At 35.9% G+C, this 22069-nt stretch overlaps 1 protein-coding gene and 1 pseudogene across 1 annotated transcript in view; both read right to left on the bottom strand.

Moving 5' to 3' along the window:
• LOC106956782 (alpha-2-macroglobulin-like) overlaps positions 1-18289 on the bottom strand; it is a 42244-nt pseudogene extending 23955 nt beyond the window's left edge.
• A 1563-nt stretch (positions 18290-19852) lies between these two features.
• The window catches only part of LOC106956790 (post-GPI attachment to proteins factor 2-like), a 6899-nt gene continuing 4682 nt past the window's right edge, over positions 19853-22069 (bottom strand). The window contains exons 3-6 of the mRNA XM_015047832.1: positions 21674-21923; positions 21393-21499; positions 21191-21299; positions 19853-20885 (exon numbers count right to left, since the gene is read on the bottom strand). Coding sequence (XP_014903318.1) covers positions 20755-20885; positions 21191-21299; positions 21393-21499; positions 21674-21923 — 597 coding nt within the window. The 3' untranslated portion in view covers positions 19853-20754. The remainder of the gene's footprint in view (positions 20886-21190; positions 21300-21392; positions 21500-21673; positions 21924-22069) is intronic.

Here is a 22069-nt window from a genome sequence, read left to right as displayed (position 1 = left end):
AATACGCTCAGCCTGGAAAATATTATGCATTTTATTATGTCACTGATCAGACTCATCAGGTAACTCTGTTAAAAATTAAGTTGGAAAGCTAACATCTGGTTGAAAAAATATGAAATCTTATCAAATCTTATTTTAAGATATTGCGTTAACACTGTAGGACTGTACTACTTTTACTAAAGTTTATTATACTGTCAGAATGTTACACCAACCTGAATAGTATCTTAAGCCCTTATATTTTAAAACTGTTTATTTGATGTTCATTAGGAAAAAGAAAAACTATATATTATAAGTATTTCTCCAACCTCATTGGGCAGGAGTTAGGTGACCTGTATTGACAAGACTTTTGATGCCCTAACGTTTTATGTTTTGTAATAATGCATGCTTCTTTTATTGTACCCACAGGTGACTTTCCAGCCTAAATGTGACTAAGCATAATGCTGTGACTAAGTGCCTTTCAGTAACAATAAAGTTATTGATTATGGGTTGCTTAATAGACATGGTAAGACACTTCATACCTTGATTAGCCACAATGTATTCCCTCTCAGCACGGTCAGCTACAAGGGAAAGATATATATATATATATATATATATATATATATATATATATATATATATATATATATATATATATATATATATATATATATATATATATAATATATTTTCATTTCTCTAAGTGTGTAATGTGTTTTCTGTAAGAGGAATTACTGGGCTGGTAGTAGTCATAGAGGGCGATCACTGCTGGTTTGAGGTTCTGGACAGGGATCTGCTGTAGGAGAACCAAGCTGTGGTTCACTGGTGCCCCCTTTGTAAGCTAAAATCAAGACCAAAACAGAAATTTAACTCAGCGACCAATTCATCTGTCATCACGTCTTGTTCTGAGCTGCTGACTGGTCTCACCTCTGGTAAGTACACCACAACATGGCCCTCCTTGTGTTCAACCCGATCTACCAGCTGAGCTCCTTCAAGCTGTGAGGAGAAAACATTCAGTAGCCTTATTATTATCTCTGTGAACTCAGGTCAGGTATTCTATCAGCACCCAGGTTTAGGTTAAAGTCACTGCTTTAACTCACATTCTTCAAAGACTGAGGGTCAGGGATAAATCCTGAGAGAAAGGCGATATCCAGGATCACCATGTTAGTACTGGCAGCTTCTCCATTGTACCTGGAACACAACAATAAATATGTCTTTGAAAGTGTAGAAATGTCCGCTATGCAGCCACAAGATCTGATTGATGCTCTGTTTCTGGTTTTTATGACCTACTGGGACACGAGCCTCAGGGTGACTTTGTGGGGTCTGTGAGACGAGTTGTACTCTGGTAAAACCTCCACATTCATTGTGGTGGCATTAGGAGGAGGTGGGATGTTGTAGTGTTGAGAAATCTGAACATTTGCAGAAGAGAGCTTATTAATTATTACAAAGTAAACTGCTGCACATTTTAAATTTTCCAGACTTTTCAGAGACAGAAATATGATCTATGAACCATATTTACTTGTTAATTGTGACAGTTTTGGCTTCATTGCCCACACATTTAAAATTTTACAACAATATTTTAAATTTAAAGATGCTTGGTATGAGGGAATGCTGCAAGTCAATGACTCAATGCTTCCTTAGATAGAAACATTTTAATCTCAATGTACCTATAGGTGCAATTTGTTGTAAATCACTTGAACTGAATTAAAAATTACTTATCTTGATTTTAGTGAAAACAATATAACTTTCCTTCATAATGAGGATGCTGTGACTGACCTGTAACGAGGCACATGCAGTCCCCGTCACCTCCAGGCCGTACTTTCCTGTTACATTCTGCAGCATCTTCTCCTGGTACAGCAGTTTGTTGTGTGGGTTCACATCAAACATCAGCTGACCGCCGGGAGTCTGAACTGTCACTTTGCTGGAACCTTCAGGGCTGAACACCAGACTGGAGTAGAGGGACAGAGCCTGAAGAGCCACCACCGTGTCCTACAACACACAACGTACAAGATGACAGTACAATCAGGTGTTGGCTCAGAAGCACATGAGTTCTGATATTATCAAGTAGTTTTTATAGGCCATATGTAAAATACCGTCTTTAGAGGCCTTTCCAAATGTAACATTTTTGCTGAGCTTAAATCTTATCGTTGTCACATGTCACTGATCTACCAGTCTTGCTCATCCAACACTGGGCAGAAAATTAGAACTCAGCAAAGTTACGTGTTGTGGAAAAACTCTAATCTTGACCTTTCTACTTTGACTTACTTATTAAGAACGGATCTTGTCTGTTTATTTTAAATCAGGATGTGAAAGTAGACAGTTGTGAAATGTGTTTTCTCCCTTTATATGTTGCTGATGTTGTATAAAGAGGAAGCGAAAGTGTGTTTCATGCTAACAAAGATATAAAAAGCATGTCTGTATTGTGCAAGCTCTGTCTCAGTCTCTGAGAGTCTTCAGGATGCTGCCTCAGCTTCTTGAATAAATTAGTACAATGGCAAAGATGCATCTTCTGTCAAAATTATTGACTCTTTCCTATTTGAATAAATTTTCCCTGTCATTGAATAGGAAAATGTCCATAACAACAGAGAAGTAGGATTTAGTATTACGATATAATAAACAGCCCACTATTTAAAATTTTCTTAACTTTTGGGACTCTGTTGTCAATAAATGGCACCCTTGCTCTCTTTATTGTGTTAGTTTCTTTTTGTCTGAAGAAGAAGATGTGAAATGAATAAAAGAAGAAAAAATCTATGAGGGAGAGGTGCAATACTGGGTAATTTGGTATAGACTCCAAACCAACCAAATACAGGGCCTGTGTTAATTACATAGATACCAATACATTTTGTCATTCATGTTTTATATATCAACACCTTCAGGTGTTTTTCTGTTTGTCTTGGAATATTTTGATAAAACCTAGGATCAAATTTGAACAAATTTTATAACTGCCTACAAAATACTTTAACATAGTAACATGATAAACAGGAAAATAAAAGAGCCTCTTTTCCAAAGTAAATGAAGTTAAATAATAATTTGAAAGTAAATCAAAATAAAATATTTTTGAGACACTACAATACAAAAAGAAAATACAATTGTATAACACCAAGACAGATACTGAAACTAAAGTATTGATCCAATATTGATACTAACACAGTATCCTTGATATTTTTGATCAATTTGTCCACCTTTAATGTTCAGCAAGAGACAATAAATACAACCAAGAACCTGGTGAAAAAGAACCAAATTAGTTACAATTTGCTTATTCTGCTCATGCAAGATGAAAAAGATGCACTTCCTAAATAAACCTTTATAGCGACTCTGAATAGATACTGTGATAAAAGACTATATGTTTTGGGCCGCTGGAAGTACTAGGTCGCTTGGAAAATATCCAAAAACCAATAATATGGATAATGACACATTCTACATGTTCTGTTTTCCCAGAGTAAGAATCTCATTATCTTTGGAACATGTAAATCCTTACAGTTTGAGGTAAAGCAGTGTTGACCTTACAATACCTGAGTGGAGGAGAATCCTCCATAATAGTTTTGCTGAGTTGTCAGCCACCGAACAATTGCTGAAGTGTAACCCAGGTCTTCAGCGGTGAGGGAGGAAGAGAGTTTGGCCAGCAGCACATAGGAGCTGATTTCCACAGACAGAGAGGCTGATGTCTCTATTGCTGTCTGAGACCAGTGGATGAAACTTCCTAAAGCCAAACATCCACAAACAACATGATTGAAGAGTTGTTCACTGTAATTAATTGATAATTCGCTTCCAATAAAAACCTGACTTACCATGTTTGATGGCAACTGAGTCGAGGTGCTGCAGGAGGTGATTTCTTGTTTCCATGTCTCCAGCCAGAGTGAAGACGTACGCCAGCAGAGCTGTAGTGTAGGTGTTGCTGAAGGTATTGATGGACTCTCTGAGGCACGACAGGCTCTGTTTCACCACATGATCCTTTGACAAAACAAAATAAATGTCCTCCATAAACACAGCTATCACTTTTCTTCTCAAGTATTCTCGAAATTGCTCAAATATCATCAATATATTACCATACAAACATAAGTCGTCTATGTAAATAAATATTACCATTGGTTTTGTAAAAATGACAACAGATCAGATGGTGATCAAATTACTAATCCCTGGGACATTATGAGTGGCCATGCACCCAGAAATTGTTGACCAGAAATCACTTTTATGACTTTTAAGAAGAAATAATTTTTCTGTTTTCTTTTATAATTTAGAACATTGTCATGTCAGTAATTTTTTCTAAATAATAAGTACCAAAGCCTAAAACAATAAAATTCTTCTTTTAATTGCTGTCAAACACTAACACTTTTTTAAAAATTTGATTTAAGATGACGCTTCAGTCTTATTTCCAGTCAGAATAATGATGTTAGTTTGAATCTAAAGCTGTTAGAAGTATGCTAAAATTTGACCTTGATGTTTTATTTGAACCTTTTAGTATAATCTGACACAATGTGGATTGGAAAAAAAAATCCTCAGCAATTTCAATCTCAATCATTTCTATGTTATCTTGTAACATATTTTGGTTAAATTTTAATCAGGATAATTTAACAAATAAAATAAAATACTATCTACTTATAATCAAATAGGTAAATCTTAATTATAGGATTTTTTTTTAATCACAGGTCGGGATTTGACATCCATAAACGTACAAGATGTAAAGTAAAAGAGCAAAGAATTTTTCAAATTTACTTACATTGGAGGACATTTTCATTTCCAACAAAGCAGCAGTTATGTAAGCACTTAATGTAACTTCATCAGATACACCACCCTGTGGAGATAAAGTATCACAAGGATTATGTTATCACAGGATAGTCACCATTCAAAGGTAAGCAAAGTCATGTGGTAGTTTTACAGAGCCTGCATGTTTTTAAGCAACAGCTCCATACATCTGGCTTGGAAAATTAACTTTGGTTTCAGTATTTAGATCTTTTCTGATTATGTTTTTTTTTACAATTACGCTTTAGCATGAAACATGAAAGTTCATAACATCTGGACTATATTATCCAACAACTATTGCACCCCAAATCTTCATTTGCATTATTGACAAAGCTGACACCAATTTTGTGATGATATATTCATCAGCAGTATGTTCTAGGCATTAAAACTTAAAATTACAGTGAATTCTATCACAATAATAAACATTTTTCAATCTTTTTATCTAAAGGACTTAACTGAAAAAGTTGTGAGTAGTTACTAACATTTTTGGTTATCAGTTCATTTCTCATGCCACTTTCTCCTTTGAAAGCTTTAACATAACATTTTGGGACAAGGTTAAGCATTCGAAATCTGTTCTTGTTCCATGTCACTGTGTCTGCAGCTAATTGTTCCTGGACTTTTAACATACTTTCATTCTGTTGTTAAAGAGCTTTCCTGACTGCTGAAAGCAGCCGGTGTCACGTTGCTTTTGTTTCAACCAAGTCTTTGACTGATCAAGTATTTCTGGGTCGATGTAGACAAAAGATTGAGCTTTGGAGAACGATCTCAGAACAAAAGCAGTCAGCCTGCAAAAAAGGAAGAAAAGAAATGTAGTATTTACTGAGTAAAACTGGTGGCATGATTAGAAATATTGGTATAAAACAAAAAATATATATTTTTTCTGAATTTATACAGTATTAATGAATACACAAGTTAACAAAAAATATTAAGAAATGTAAAAAAAAAATTCCTCATTTAAGGAGCATGTTTATGTTGATAAAATACTCAGGAGGAGATTCCTCACTTTCCTTAGGTGTCACTTTAATGACTTGTTCCGTGTAAATGGCGTGATTTGATTAATGTCAGAGTGTGTTCAGATTGGTTCGTGGTGTTCTCACCAGGTGTTTCCTGGTCCTGATCCAAATGTGCTATAAGCACCTTCGTTGTCTTTGTAGTTCAGCTGTCTCTGGTAGCCTGTAGAACAGAAACAAATTTACACATGTAAAATATGAAGACGTCAACCTTCTAATTTCACTAAATGTTTCACATGTCTGTATATTTGAGGAGAAAACAAAGGTACCTTTTCATGTTTTGCTTTAAGGTTTTTAGTACTAGAAGGTTTTTAGTACTAGGATTTTGTACAAAGTTTTGAATTTCATTTTATATTTGTTAACTGTGCTCAGTTCAATTTCATATTAAGATTTAGAATATGCAGGTAAAAGAAAGATCTCATTGGTTTGAATCAGCAGAGGTGTCGGACATAATCCAGCTATAAGTCAATTTTTGACAGCTAACAGAAGGCTAAAGGTGAATAACAGGTAGAAAGTAAAACATCAGATTCACTTGTGTTACTGTAATGGGATAGATTTGAGATTTGAGATCACAGGGGCATGAGCTCCATTTGGGTTGAGCAGACGCCCACTGCTGGCTGTGTTGGACAAATTCTGGAAAGTGGTTAATTTTTCATGTCATATTATTAGAAATATTTACTGCTGGACTGAGCAGACTAATATCCAGAAATGAGAGATGACATGCAGCAAGACATGGTGGTGCAGACTGAGCCGACAAATGAAGTGAAGCATTGACCATATATGCAAACATTTTAGGGTTGGTAAAATACAACTTGTACTTGTGCACCATTTTTGAATGTTTTTTTTTTTTATATTTTTTTTAAGGAAAATATACTTGGTCCACATCTCACCATAACACAAGACATTTACCGACTTACCGCTGGTTAAGAAGCTGAACGCCTTTTCCTTAATAGCTGGGGTTAGCTGCTGTGAATTTTGTAGATATTCAAGGATGTAGATGTTGGGAGCCAGTAGGGCCATGTTCTGCTCCCCACATCCATACGGCATCTGCAGCAGGCCATCCAGGTTCTGCAGGGCACGGCCCATAATGTCACCTGTGCAAAAATATACAAACAAAGCTCCCTCACTTGACTGACTATGACATATCTGTATTTAACTGAGTGAAAAATAAAACAGCAGATTTAAAAACATGTAAAGGTGCTTATGGTAGAACAGCAGTACGTGTGTTTAGTGAATAAAGCAGTTTACCCAGGACAGAGACAGCAACACGGCTCGATCCATCAATCACATTTTGAGGCAGCTGTATCTCTGCTTCCTCAGTCAGAGCTTCTCCTGAGTTTACACAAAAAAAATCATCATTTATGAGTGATAAACCTTAACAGAAGGCCAGTTTTAAAACAAAGTAATCATAGACCTGGTCAGTGAATCATGAATGTTTCTTATCTTATCATTGATATACAACTAATACTGGAATATTGAAAGCTCCAGTATTAGATGTAAGGCAGATCTAAAGTTGAAGAAATGAAAGGAATTTTGTGACATAAAGTCCTTTCATGTCTTTGTGCATTTGGATCAAGGATGTTGAATTCACAATGTTCTGCTGTCAGGGTGTAGAATATTACCTTTGATGTAACATCACTCTTTAATTTTATCTTTGTTTCCATATTAGTCAATTATTAGCCAAACTAATCAGAAACTAGGACATGTCATCAGTTTCACCTTTAATTTTCAAGCATCCAGCATGTCGAGGTGAATAATCCTGCGTTCCAGTTAACTCAGCAGATGGAACTCAGAGTTGGGCTTGATGTCAGACCCAAGGTAAAAGTGTTCTAGTAAAGAAGCTGGAATTTCAACATGGCAATGCCTATAGACAATGTCTGCAGTTACTCTTAGAAATACCGTTTACTTTCGATAAGCAAACATCACTTTTTAATTTGTTCAGTGCACGTGGTATTGATTTTAGACACACTCTTAAAAAGCACACAAACAAACAAAACAAAACAAAGAAAGAGATATACATTTAAATGGATACATTCAAAACAAAAATGAAACAGAACATAATCAATTGGTGTCACAATAAAAACAATGAAATTGTTTAACATATGTGGATTAGGGTACAGTATGGAATAGGGAAGTTAGGAACTTAAGACAGCACATTTTCCTTCACCATTGAAATAAATAGCAGATGTACAGCAATCTGAAATGAATGCAAAAATGTTCACATCCTTTTGTGACAGTCTGACCTTTTGGACAAAGAAACCAGTTGTGCGTCTTTACTTCCTCAACTCCTTCAGCCTGGGAGAGAGGTATAACTTAAAGTTAGTTAAAGTGTTAGTTTTCAATGTTTTAGGAAGTCAACAATGATTTAGGTGATTTTTTTTTAAACATAGTTTGTTTGGGCCAACCTTTACAATAAGAGGACGGGTTACAACATCGATGCGGCCTCTGTCTGGAACGCTCACAATCTCGTTGTTGCAAGAAGAGTGAGAAGGAACTGCCTCAGCAGTCACAGTCACATTCACAACCCCTAAAAAAACACATCAACTAAGATCAGTTATTCACATTCTGTACTCTTTGTCAAGAATCAAATTTTTGAGGCTAAAGTGGATTTTCTTGAATTTACTCAGATTAAACAGAGGTTCCGAATGGGAACAGACACACATTACACCTGTCTATCGACCTTCTATAACAGTGTTTCTCAACCCTGGTCCTCACTGTCCCCCTGTCCTGCATGTTTTAGGTATTTCTCTTCTGCCACACATTTGAATTGTATCTCTGGGTGATTAACTGGCTTTTGCAGCACTTGATGGTCATGCAATCATTTGAATAAGCTGTTCTGGAATAGAGGCACATCTAAAAAACATGCAGAGCAGGGGGGCGCTGAGGACCAGGTTTGAGAAACACTTATCTATAATAACTCATATTTAAAGTTGTAAGAATAAAAACCTTGTCCTCACCTAACACTGTGGGATTCATGGTCCAACTGAGGGTTTTCCGCTTGTTGGGACACAGACAGGATGTGTACTGGTCCCCAGAGAGGGGGGTGAGACTGTAATCTGAGGACGGGGCTGCATTTACTTTTATCTGTTAAAGAAAACAAGTTTGAAGCTCAGGACTCAGTGGATAAATCTGTCACTTTTACATTTTGTTTCTTTGGTATGATAAACGCTTGTCCGGTGTTTTTTCCTTCTTTGTCTTGATTATGCTTTAAAATATTACTCATTCTATGCTGGTAAAAAAAATGAAAACAGCTTTTTTTGTTGTCATTTTAAAATGAGAGGTGAGTGTATAATTTGTGTTTTCCCAGATCTCACCGTTAAAAGGTAATAGTTATGTTTTTACAACTCCCCACAAGCAGCTGTACAGAGTGAGTAGAGCATTTCATTGCATCTTAAAACCCCTAATAACAGGTCTGTCAGCAACAAGACAGTTTCAAGGGCTCTTCAGCAAAATGATATAATATGGTAATCTATTATGAAGCAAGTGACATTACATTTTATCAAATGCCATCATCAAAATAATCAAGAAAAGAATATACCTACTATAACTGGTTGTCACAGATTTCTTGGACATATTGAAGTAGTATTTTACAATTGTCTAGCATATCTCACCCCATCACCTACGTGACTACTACGGAAGCAGCCAAAATGTGGTTTTTCAATGAATAATGTCTAAAATACTTTTGCAAATACACTTTCCTTTCAGGCTAACATTTGTTTCAGACTTACATCTTCTGACAGAATTCTCAACAACAACAACAACAACAACAAAAATTAAACTAAAAAAATTTTTTTTTAAAATAAATTACCCCTAAATCTTTAACCACAGCTAAACTTTACACTGTCAGTAGAATTACTAAGAAGACGTCATATACTATATAAATCAACCCTCACCATAATGCATTTAGTCAGGTAGTTGAAGACGGTTGCCTTCAGCTCAAAGTTCTCCCCCCGGATGATGGAGTAGGGCAGGGTGAGCTCCAGGAAGAAAGGCTGGAAGACAGTGAGCTTCTGACGAGGAGCCAAACCAAAACCTTGAGGGGACAAACAGAAAGTCTCCGTCTCCCAGGTGGTGATGGTGTCTGGGACAGTGAGGGATACATCCTTGGTTCCAGAAGATCTGGATCAACAGATACAGAAATGTATTGGGTTAAGCTTTAGATCACACTTAATTGTGATAAAGGATAATACACAGCTTCTATCATCTACTCTATAATTCTCAGGTTCTAAGGAAAAACCTGTCACATATAAGACAAAAATAATGATTCTTCTCCTGTGAGCTCCCTACTCTGCTCCTTCAGACTAGCCATCAGAAATTAGCAAACACCTGGTAGAATTGTACTTCTACTAACCTCATAACACAAGCTACTTCTCAGTGCAAAGCTGGTTTAAATAATAATAATAATAATAATAATAATACTAATAATAATAATAATAATAAACATTGTTAACGGATTAATAGAGGAGCAATGTTACAAAATCAAATGCCTTTTAAGTCATATTTGACATATATAGCATTTGCATAACAACTAAAGGAACATAGTTACTTGATTGTGCTACAACATTGCATTATGTGACTAGAAAATACATAATACTACTGCCCCTTTAAGTTACCCACACAGGCCAGCGGGGCATCCAAGCACCCAAGAAAAGGATTTGGAGACATTAAAATGTTGTTTCTCAATTACGTCCTTACAGTTAAGCAGAAATGCAAACTGCTCATGTTAATTGACTAAAAAGTAGATGGCTGGACAATATGTCCATTGTATATGAGCTGAATTATTATTACCATTACTTCTAAAGTCTCACCCTGTTTCCACGATGTCCCATATCCAGGTCTCAGGGAAGAAAGTGCGAACTGTTTCCACTGGTTGTGGAACCATAGCAGGTCGTGAACCTGCTTCACCTCTCACAGCCATTGGTAAACTAGATCCTTTTAATGGGACTTAAAGAACCAGAAGAAAGAGAAACAGACCTTATAAACAGTGGTACACTCCCCCCCACCCTCCATTTTAGAAGTGAATTCAAAAACTGTCCTATTTGACAGCTGTGAAGTTATCACAACATACCATAATCATATTCTCTCCCCTTGAATTTAAGACATATGGGTATGCCCATCAGCAAATTTGTTGCTGTTTTCAGTCCTACTCTCTACACAGTTTTAGACAAACAACAAAAAATACATAGAATAATATGTTTTAAATGATGTATATTTACTGTAAAACATTTTGAATTGTATGTTTGTTGTACATTTGGTACCTGGAAAACTGTATGGGCTTCCTCTGTTTCAGCAGGTGAAAAATATCTCTTCATCCTCACATTCCAGCATTTTCTGGGATCGTGAACCTTATATGGTATATATAATATTTTCCTGAAAGGAAGCAATGCAAAAATCTGTGGAAAAAGAACATGGTTTAGAGCTGGGAAGTGTTCAGTAACTTTGCTTTGGGGAAAAAAGAGCTTAAGAGCTTCACTTTTATCTCAAAACATAACCATAGATAGTATGTCTCTGAAGGAGGCTAAATGTTGTTAGCTGTCACCCTGTCTTCATCCAGAGACTTTCCAGGCTCCTTGATGAGGACGCTCTGATCGATGGCACTGACGCCACACAGGGAGTCAGGCTGGGCCGTCAGCTGCAGCTTCGTCTCCTCTCCTGGAATAGCCGATGATGGAGAAAACTCCACCGACACCTGATGAGGACACAACATTTACAGTTGGAACCAGACGTTTTCACACAAAGAATAAAATGCCACATTCAACTTTTTTTTTTCTCACCGTCTAAACTTAAATCTGACTAAACTTCTCCCGTTTCTAGAATTAGTAAAATTACTTCTACCCGTTAAATGTCACAATATTGAGAGAAAGAATATGCCAGAGATTTAAATCAAAAGTTTACTTTCAGAATAATTAATGTCTCTTTAAGCCATGAGGGACAGACCAGATGATGATGTCATAACTTTGGAAGCTTCTTATAGGTTAACTGACACATTTGAGTTAAGTGGAGGCACACCTGGGTGTATTTAAGACCATATCTGAAACAAACTGCTTCATGTTTTGACAAATAAGAAAGAAAAAAAAAATCAACCACGATAACAGGAACAGAACTTTAGTCTGGTTGAAGATATTATTTGGCATTTAGCAAATATGTTTTTTTTTGTTGTTGTTTTTTTTTAAATTATTCTAACTGACCTAAAACAAGAAAGGTTTGGTCTGATTTAACTTCAGACAGAAGAAAACAAGTGAATGTGTCTTTTTATTTGGTGTATCTAATTCAACTGTAACACTATTTACCCAATAAATTGTCTTATTCTGAATAAAAGTTTTATGTTGCAGTGTAAAACAAGTGACGTGCTTAGCCCAAAATATGTTGCTTCTTTAGAAGTTAATATAAGGACTATGTCATAATGCTGGTGGTGTCTTTTATATTTGGCGCAGCTCGTTCTCTTATTTGCTGACCTTATTGCTGAAGCATTTTTCTGTTGAGAACTCGGCATTGTGAGCAATCACGTTCTGGTTGGAGAGGACAGCGTAAGCCACAACCTGGATCACAGGTGCCATGTCTGGAGACACGTGCAGCTTGAAGGACACCACGCCTTCATTCACTGAAAGAGAAAAAAATAACATCCAATTGTTAGACATGCTATGAGGGATTGCTGCATTTATGTACTTTCTATGGACAAAATTAATTACATTTATAAATTAATTTCCTTGGATTTTTGCTGATGTAGTTGGGAAGAGTTTAAACCTGGATGATCAGTTTACAACTTTAACTTTAAGATGTTGTTTTTCCTTTTCCATTTTGTCACCTGCTTATGTTTTGCCTTGGAAGCCCTTAAGCAGTGCTGACAAGGAATTGGTGTGTTCAATGAGTCTCAAGGGAAAAAAAAAGATCAGGCCAACTGTGTTTCCATCGACCTTAAAATTCTGCAAATTGGAATTGTGAAAACAAATTTGCTTCATCGAAACATGGAAACTAAAATAGAAACAAAAAACACATTTTTCAATTAAAAGTGTTTGCGCTATGTTGAGTTTATTTTTTATCAAAAATTGTTGTATTTGGCAGCTCGTTGGACGGTGCACAGCTGGCTCTACCAAAGGTCTCACAACATTGCACACTTCATCAAAATTTTCCCTTAAAACTCCCCATATGTTACGAAGCAACTCCCAAGTTTGAGGGGTTTGTGGCTCCAATGACTCTATTAAATAATTCCCACCTAACATGACGGGTTTTTTTTTCTTTTTGGTGTGTATATTATGCTGTCATTTTGAGTCCAAAAGGTGTTTCTTTGTCCTCAAAGCTAACACTAAAAATGATCATCCAAGCATTCTAAAATTAAAATCTGAAATGTTTTGAATCTATGAAGACTTGGTCTTTACACACCTGGTTTATCTTCCACTTGAACTTGTGTTTGTCCTCCTCTGTCAATAGTTCCTCTATATAAGACCTGAGGATTTTTAGCGGAAATTAATGCAATGCATGGTTGTTATGCAAATAACAGGAATAATAAGAACAGCTGACTTGTTGGTGCTCTATTGAATTGAGCTGCTGACTATGTAGATCATTGGAGTCCCGTGAACTCCAATTCATGTTCAAGAAACCAATTAAGGATGATTTGGCCTTTTGCAGTATGAACAGTTCCGAATACCAGTTAGTTTTGACCCCAAACCTAAGAAAAAAATATTTTTTTTCAGTGCCATTCTTCATCCCAGCATGCATCAAAGTTCAAAGTTTTAAAATGGCTTAGCCAGAGTTCAAAACTAAGTCTGATAAAGTCTGATAAGGTGTTTAGTTTAGATGTGAATAATCTACTCATCTGCTGTGTATCGTCCATGTGATTACAGGGTAACACGTCCATAATAGAAACCCACATATCCCACAACTGAGATTCAGGAATTTGAGACAAGTCAAAGTCTTCTGATAGACATCACACTACAAAGCAACACTGTGTTTGAAAGTATAAAGAGAAGCATCATTCTAGGTTGAGCCTTTAATATTATTTAATTTAATTGAGCCATATGGTAATGCCATGACTATTTGTATCTAAATGGTTATATCAAAATTCAATTATTCTGTTTGTTGTTGTTGTTGGGTTTCTTTTTGTCTCTTTTGTGTCACATACTGTACAGGAACACTTTTACAGATCACAATGAAATACATTCTTTGACTACTTAGAAGAAGGTAATGCTGTGCTGAATTGAAAAAAAGCAATGCTCTTAATAAATCAGTTTTTTTCTTTATCTCACAGCTGTCTGAGAGTTGCTAAGCTTTGACTTGCAACTGTCAGCTATAATCAATTTTAAAACTTATTTAAAAATCTTCAGTGGTGATAACCAGAGAAACTACTCACCAGGTACATGATGTTGACAGATGCCTGTGATTCAAGCACAAAAGTGTAATTAATGGCGATTTCCACCTCCTTGTCACACAGAAGTGTTGTTTTGCTCTTTTCTATCTTCAGTGAGCTGGTAGGTTCAGTATCAGCAGAGGGAGGTTGAAACTGCAGAACTACACGACGCTCTGAGGGAATGTAAGCCGTTCTACTTGGAGGAAACCTCAATCTTGGTAAACTGCTCACCTGATTATAGAAAAACATATTACAGACAGAGCTGATGGTGGTTGGAAGATAAACCAAAATTGTATTTTACTGTTCTTGTAGTGCACTTTAACTGCAAGTTGAGAGCCATGATTTACTTACACCAAAGAAAATATCTCCAACAAAAGTGTCTGTGCTGACAGTGAAAGTGGCAAAACCACGAGTCAGTTGTGAGGTTCTGCAGTAAGCGTGAAGACCAAACATGACCCTCAATCAAGTACAGCGTCATGTTATTAATGGGCATCCCATTGAAGTCAACAGCCTTGACCTGTTGAAAGTACAATTGTGTGGTAAAAATAGTGCAATGACCACCGTTCAGAAATGTAATACATTTCTTGTTGTTTTGATTTTTTTGTCACATTTAAATGTTTCAGATTTAAATCAAACAAATTTTAAAATGAAAGATAGCTTGAGTAAATAGAGAATGCAGTTTTCAATTGATGATTCATTAAGGTAACCTATCCAAAGGTTATCCTTGTCTGAAATTAACATTTGTTTGATGGGCTAACATTTAACTGGGACAAATAAGCAAAGTCCATGAAGTCTGTAAAGAGAGAAATAATTTTTTCACTGCTCTGAATTATTCTTACTTTCCCTTCCAAATTTGAGCCTTTGACATACATCTTGGGAAGATCAACAAAAGCCAGCTTTCCAATAACATTTGAAAGTTGTATTTTCATCATTTGAGAGTGTGAAACACCTGAAAGTAAAAAAGAAAAACAAAAACGATATGATTGTCATATCTGAAGAATTATTCCGAAAAACTCTGCTTTAAAAAAGGAAGAGTCGAGTACCGTAGCTGGACTTACCTGTTCCCTCCTCTTCCACGGTGGCACTTATATCAAGTCTATTTTTTACTAAGTTTGGTCTAATTTTGGTGAAACTTGACATTTTAAATTCAAATGTAGTACAGCCTGTTGTGTCCATCTAAAAAGAAAAAGCGAAGAAAAAAAAATAATTGAGATGAATACAACAAACGGTAGAAACAATCTTTTTAGACTGATGTTTTCTGTGAAATGACAGACTAACATCCTGGTCCAATCAGCAATAAAGAGGTTAGAATTTTTAACTTGTAGTGTTTGTCTTTAGATTTAAATTATTGCATGCACATGTGATAATTATTTGTCAATCTATTAATATTTGTTTTTAGCATTATTTATGTCGTGTGCATTTTGGTATAGATACCTTTAGGTACAGTATAAATGTGGGTAACCTTACCTGCTTTGTCATTGTCTCACAGGGAGGCGTTATCTGAAGTTCCTCTAGATTTCTAGACTGCTCAAGAGGTCGGCACACCTTCACTGTAACATTTCCTGGTACTGGCTGTCCGTATGTGTACCTGGTTAAATTAGAACAGATTCATCAACAGAGAATAACTGTATTATTATTAGTTTTTAAGTTCTGATATTTACTTACTAGAAAAAAAAACATTACTTACTTTGAACATACTTTAGTTTCAAACTCTTTCTGCACAATACAGATTTCTTCTTTTACATTCATGTTTACATCAAATTTGGGCAAGACTGAACACATGAACGGTACATGTTACCAGGTAGATTTTAAGAGAAAAGATTTTCTTAAAAAAAAGAAAAGATTTCTAACATACCATATTTCTCCACTTTAAAGGGGTGATAGTTCTTATGTCCACTGACTGTCACTATGATGTTGTACGATCCTTCACGGGCTTCAGAGTTTAAGGAATATGAGAGCTGCAGTATTTTGGTGGATGTTTCATTGAGCCACTGTCCGATTCTGTTCTGGTTCGGATCCTGTTCGGTCAGATAAAAAACAATGAGACACTATACATGTCGGATGACCTGTCAGGGCCCTTCAGGCATTTCAATAAGGGCCTATTTATTAAATTAATTATTGGATAATAAATAAAATTACATTATTGTATTTCAATGTCTTTTATAATCATTAATTAATTATTTTCTAATGAAGAAAATCAACCAATCATTAGGCAATGAATCTCTGTTGCTTGGCAGAAAAACATCTCACAGCTGTCTGTGAGTCCTGCAACTATAAAATGCACTTAAAAAGTTGAAAGTAAAACTGAAATATGTGGATAACAGGTATTATCTGCAATGGACACCTGTGGGGTAAAAAAGATAAAATACTTTGTTGTCTACATAAATGGAAAATTGGCTTAAATAATCTGTCAGATTCCTCCCATAAGAACAACATGTCATGCTATACACAAACGTTCCTCAAAATAATTGAAAAAGAAAACTAAAATGTGATCTGCACTGTGTTGTTTCCTTCTAATTGCAGAGCTGGATAGTTGCCATGAATGAAGAAATACCAGCTGTCGCAACAGCAACAAAAACAACTAAACCTACAAGTTAAGCAGTTTGTATTTGCTTACCTTTAGTTCAATGACCCCGTACTGTTGGACAAAGAGAGGAAAAAGAAAAGTCTGAGTCAAGCAAAAATGAGAATAATATGGAAAGTTTCATTATCATTATCTGGTGCAAGTTATTCAGTTTCATGCCTTAGACTGACAGCCTCATTTGGTTATGTTAGACAAAGAAAGAAACTGATTTTAGAAACCTGTTTTAAACAGCTACTGGCTCAAACCATTGATCGTTCAGCAGACTGACTGTAGATATTGCAGATCTTTAGTTAAGCAGCACACATGGCTACATCACCCATCACCCTCACCAAATAATTTTAAAAAGAAAAGCTATGAAGACACAATGAAAATGCTTCTGGTAGCAAACCAGGCTGGCCAGGGTAGCCATGAAGGTTTGAGATCAGAAACAACATTTTCTGAAAACGACTGGCAGATTGGATATATTTCACATTCCCATGTCTTTTTTGAAATGATTTGAAAGTATTTTGTCTTTGGACTCCTAATCGTGTATGTTTAAACATTAACATGACCCACTTCTAGGGGGTGTGCAGTATTTGAACAGTGATCAAATAAACCCTTTGATTTGTTTACATTCTACATGGATTTTTTTTTAAACAATAATATTTAGCCACTTACCAGCTGATTTATTGGTCTGAACTTTGCATCCATTGAGACCACTCTGAAATGAACTACGAGAAGTTTTCAGATCATATGGATGTTTTAGGTAAACAGCATTAACTTGTCAAAGTTAATGCTGGTAACCCAATTACCTGTCTGTCCAGGGAGGTAGATTGGTTTGTCTGTTTGGATTAAGGTCATGGGTTGGTAGGTTTTGATTAGGACTTTCCTGACTTCTTCTGAGTAAAATGTGTTTCCTCTTACTTGCACCTCCAATGTCTGCACCTCTTCTTTTTTCACTAAAGGGACCTGTGTCAACAAAAATTTTGGAATGATGTGAAACATGAAACTCTTGCTCGTAACACAATGTTATCTTTGAAACAATAGATGGTTGCTTGTTATTGAAAAGCATGCAGTGCCACGTTTTCTTGAAAGTTGACCTGAAACTGAATGATTTCAAGAAACTCCTCCGTAGAGGTCTTCTCAAGAAGGATGGTGTTGTTTTCTTGAGACCTCAAAAAGACGGTCATGGTCAGAGTCTCGTTGGGCTCCATGAGACTCGCACAGAATCTTGTCTGAGCTCCAGCTTCAAGGACAGCAGGAATGGTCACCATGTAATATCTGCAGATAGTGAACATGCAGCTGTAATTTCAGTGGTCTGAATCCTCTCGGGAGTGGAAAACTACCACAATTTCTATTCAAATTAATTATAAACATATTTCTGAAAAGTTCATATAAACTCACGGATTGGCCAAGGTTGGACCAACACATGTTGCACAAAAGACGACCCACAGAATCCATGTCCACATCTGGTTCCCAGGATGACCCATGTCTGACTGCACTGATCCTCTGAGTTACTTTCTATCAAACAGCTGCAGATAACAACACCCCCGCCTACCTTCACTCTCACAGTGCAAACCTTCTACACACCATGTGTGTTTCTCCTGCAGGTATCTAGAAAATAACTCATTCATAAATGCTACAAACAGATGTTTGCTTTAATCATTAGAGTAAATACCAGATAAGAGAAGTTTAACAAAGTTTGTACTAAGTCAAATAAATATATTTGCAATTATGAAACTTGAAACCAAACTAAATTTAGCCTTTTAAATAAAATAATAAGGGAACTGAACTTAAAGTGAAATGAGAGCCAATCATCTGTTTACTCTCTGTTTACTCTGTTGCAAAGTCAATGTGGCTGTAACTGTCTATGTGTCAATTGTGAGACAGAAAACACCTCTTGGCTGTTTAAACAAAACTTGTTGGAATGTTCATTTCTTCTTCTTTTACTGGTTTTAATTGTCTAGATTTTTCCATATAAATTAGTGAGTGGGTTATACAGGTGCACAGTTAGTAGCACTGCTGCCTAGCAGCAAGGGCAGCTGTCTTTCTGCGTGGAGTTTGCATGTTCTCCCTGTGCATACGTGGGTTCTCTCTGGGTACTCCAGCTTCCTTTTAAAAATACCTTATCAATCCCAAATGAAATGAAAATGAAAAGTAAATGATGTGACTAACACTATCCAAGTTTCTTCAGTCATTGTAGATGCTAATGGCTGTGGACAAGAAGGATCTCCTGTAGCTGTCGGTACTACAACCTATCTGAGAAGCCTCTGACTGAAGACATTCTGTTAAAGGACAGTGTCATAAAGGGGATGTCCTGGGTGGTCCATTATGTCCAGCATTGCGGTGAGGCTCTAAAACAGTAAATGTGTGTGTGTGTGTGTGTCTGTATATATATATATATATATATATATATATATATATATATATATATATATATATATATATATATATATATATATATATATATATATATATATATATAGATATAGATATATATATATAGATAGATAGATAGATAGATAGATAGATAGATAGATAGATAGATAGATATCAAAAACAGATAACTCAATAATTTGTTACTATGGTGCAATTATTTAAACCTGCAATATTACGTTCAAATTTTTGCTACTTGTTGAGCAAGATCAGACTGAAGGTTTTCAAGTGGCCAAGATCAATTTTATTTATTGTAAATTATTTTTTTAATTTTCTGCTGAATTGTTTGGATCCTGCTTTTACTAATCTGCATTTCTTCTGGTCGTGGAAATAACCTACATTTTTATTGTTTCTAGGTGAAAACTTTGACATTAGTGTTAGCAAAGTTGTGCAACAGTGCCCTTTAAACAGGATCGAGAGTTTGAGTTTGTTATGCAAATATTACGAGAACTGTGTAGAACGAATAAATGCAGAGATGAACGGATCGGTAGACTGACAGATTAGATAAACACAGCGGTATCAAATTCAGTCCTTTACAGCCCGTGGATTAATGGAGAAACAACATAAATGGACGGATGCGCAGAGTTGGATGTAATGGTGTGGGAGATATAACTCCACAGAAAACATCTGTGACCTACAATCATGTTCAGAGACAGTGAGCCATCTAGTGGACACAATGAAGCATTGCAGAACCCTTCAAGCGAATGATTTCTCTACTACAGCAATTATTTTAAATTCCCAATTTTCCAATTCATAGGGGAAAATAATGAAAAGGCTCCTATATTCTTAAACATTTTAATATATGGGATCTTGTTTAATTCATGGAGTCCGACAAAACCACTGTAGTTTTTTTATTCTAAATATAAATGAATAAACTCTGGAAAATATTGAAACATAATTTTTTTTAGATCTCTTTAAAAAGAGTTTCTTATAAGAATAAGCAGATTGTTAAGGGGGTGAGTGTGGCACATTTGACGCAGCATAATGTAATATGCAATACATGTACTGTTATTTTAAACAAGCATCACTGTTAGTGTTGCATTCCACAGAGAAAGGTGCTCCTCCGTAGCGAATACTTTATTGACAAAACGTAACGTAAAAGGTTCAAATGACAGATAACATCTGACTTTTGTCATCTATGGCAATCTGGAGGTATGTGCCATTTAATTGGCGATCAATGAAAGTAAGTTTATTTTTGAGCAGAGAAACTAATATTATTTTGGGTGTAAATGCTTATTATAAAACACAACTGGAACACCTATTCCAGGTCTCAACAACAATATGAATAATATATTTGGTGAAAGATATAAAATCTGTGTTTGAAGCAATTACTTCTCGGGATGTATTCAGATTACTAAAACACATCTACTGTACTTTGGCAGACATACAGTACTTGCTGTACTTGCTGTGCTTGATGCCAAAGTAAAATTTCACATCACCTAAAATAATGTGTGAAATTGAAGGCAACCATAAGAAACATTTGAACAAAAGCTGTCTCTCCATCCATCATGTATATATGTGTGTATCTGTTTGCACTTGACTGACATTAACACACTTTAAGCTCTTAAGAATAGTCCTTATGAAAAAATGTGGAAAAGCCCATCCCAATCTTCTTCAACTGGATCGCTGCTGTCTTCATCATGTGGGTTAGTGCCGGCACATTTATCATGCTCATCTTTAGGTTCTAGTCAGAAGTCTTTATCCTCAAAGGAGGAAATGACCACAACCTCCCGACTCTTGAAATCCCACACTGCTGTCAGATGGAAGGCCATATTGGAGAAGACGACAAGGTACTCAAACAGCGCAAAAAAGGTGTAACCTGTAAAAAACACAAATATCACACATGCATGTGTTGGCCAGCATTTTACACTGCTTATAACACAGACAAAAAATATCCATCACTATTTTTGTCTCATTACAAGTTGAAATCACATATCCATGCCACACGTTTCCTATTTTTATTTGTTGAAATAGTTTTAAAACATGTTTAATTTCTATTTCCACTAGTAATCATCACTTCTTTGTGGTGTTTATGCAAAACCTTAGGTTTATATCTTGTGTGAATTTTGTCAACTTTTGTGTCAGCGTTTTAAAATATCAAACATGACACAAGGTAAAACTTACTTCCTGATTCACAGTACATGTTGTGTTTCCAGTAGAAGAATCCAGCAAAAGCACAGAAGCAAACATTGAGGAGTAAGAAGCGAACCTTCCAGTGATGAGACTTGGCATCCTTTAAGAAAAAAAAAAAAACAAGGCTCAAATGCTGCAGTTAAAGTAGATAGATTTAATAGAATTGTGGTGTTTTATATTTACTATTCTTTACCTCGGGACTCAATGAATACTTTTTAATTGATCTCCACAAACGGCAGGTTATCAGCATGTAGATAAGCGAACTCACAATGAAGAGGACGAAACCTTCCTTATGCACAACTGAACAGGGAGGAAGGAGAAATCATGTTCAGAAACAGGCATCAAAATATTCAACATGATGATTCAGTAACAAAATAAAATTGCTAAATTAGTAAAGAAATGTATGAATGAAGACTCCACCATCCAAAAAATAAAAAACCCTGATACATGTCTTATGGTAACTGGATCACTCACAGTATGTCTCATTAGATGACACATATGTAAGAAGCAGCAGGCCCAGGTTCTCAAAAATGGAAAAGGTCAAGTTCAAGCAGCTGAGTGCGCTCTCGGAGGACCTGGCAGCAAAGCGGGACTTGTAGAACCTGAAGTAGGTAAAGGCCACCAGAAGCCTCGGAGCAGAGTGCAGTCCGATGCAGAACCGCCATATGTGGCACTCAGGACTGAGGCTGATAGAGGCACTGATGGATGGCAGGTAGTTGGGCACCTAAAGACAAAGAAGGAGGAATGTATTCTATTTTTTCACACAGGTGCAGAATGTGACAAGTAAAACTAAATAAAATATAATAATAATAATAAGAAGAAGAAGAAGAAGAAGAAGAAGAAGAAGAAGAAGAAGAAGAAGAAGAAGAA

Source organism: Poecilia latipinna, unplaced genomic scaffold (genome assembly GCF_001443285.1).
Source record: "Poecilia latipinna isolate Pla-1442-1.1 unplaced genomic scaffold, P_latipinna-1.0 Scaffold844, whole genome shotgun sequence".
In the NCBI taxonomy this organism is placed as follows: Eukaryota; Metazoa; Chordata; class Actinopteri; order Cyprinodontiformes; family Poeciliidae; genus Poecilia; species Poecilia latipinna.
Note: the sequence above shows the minus strand (reverse complement) of the source record. Positions and strands in the feature narration are given on the sequence as shown.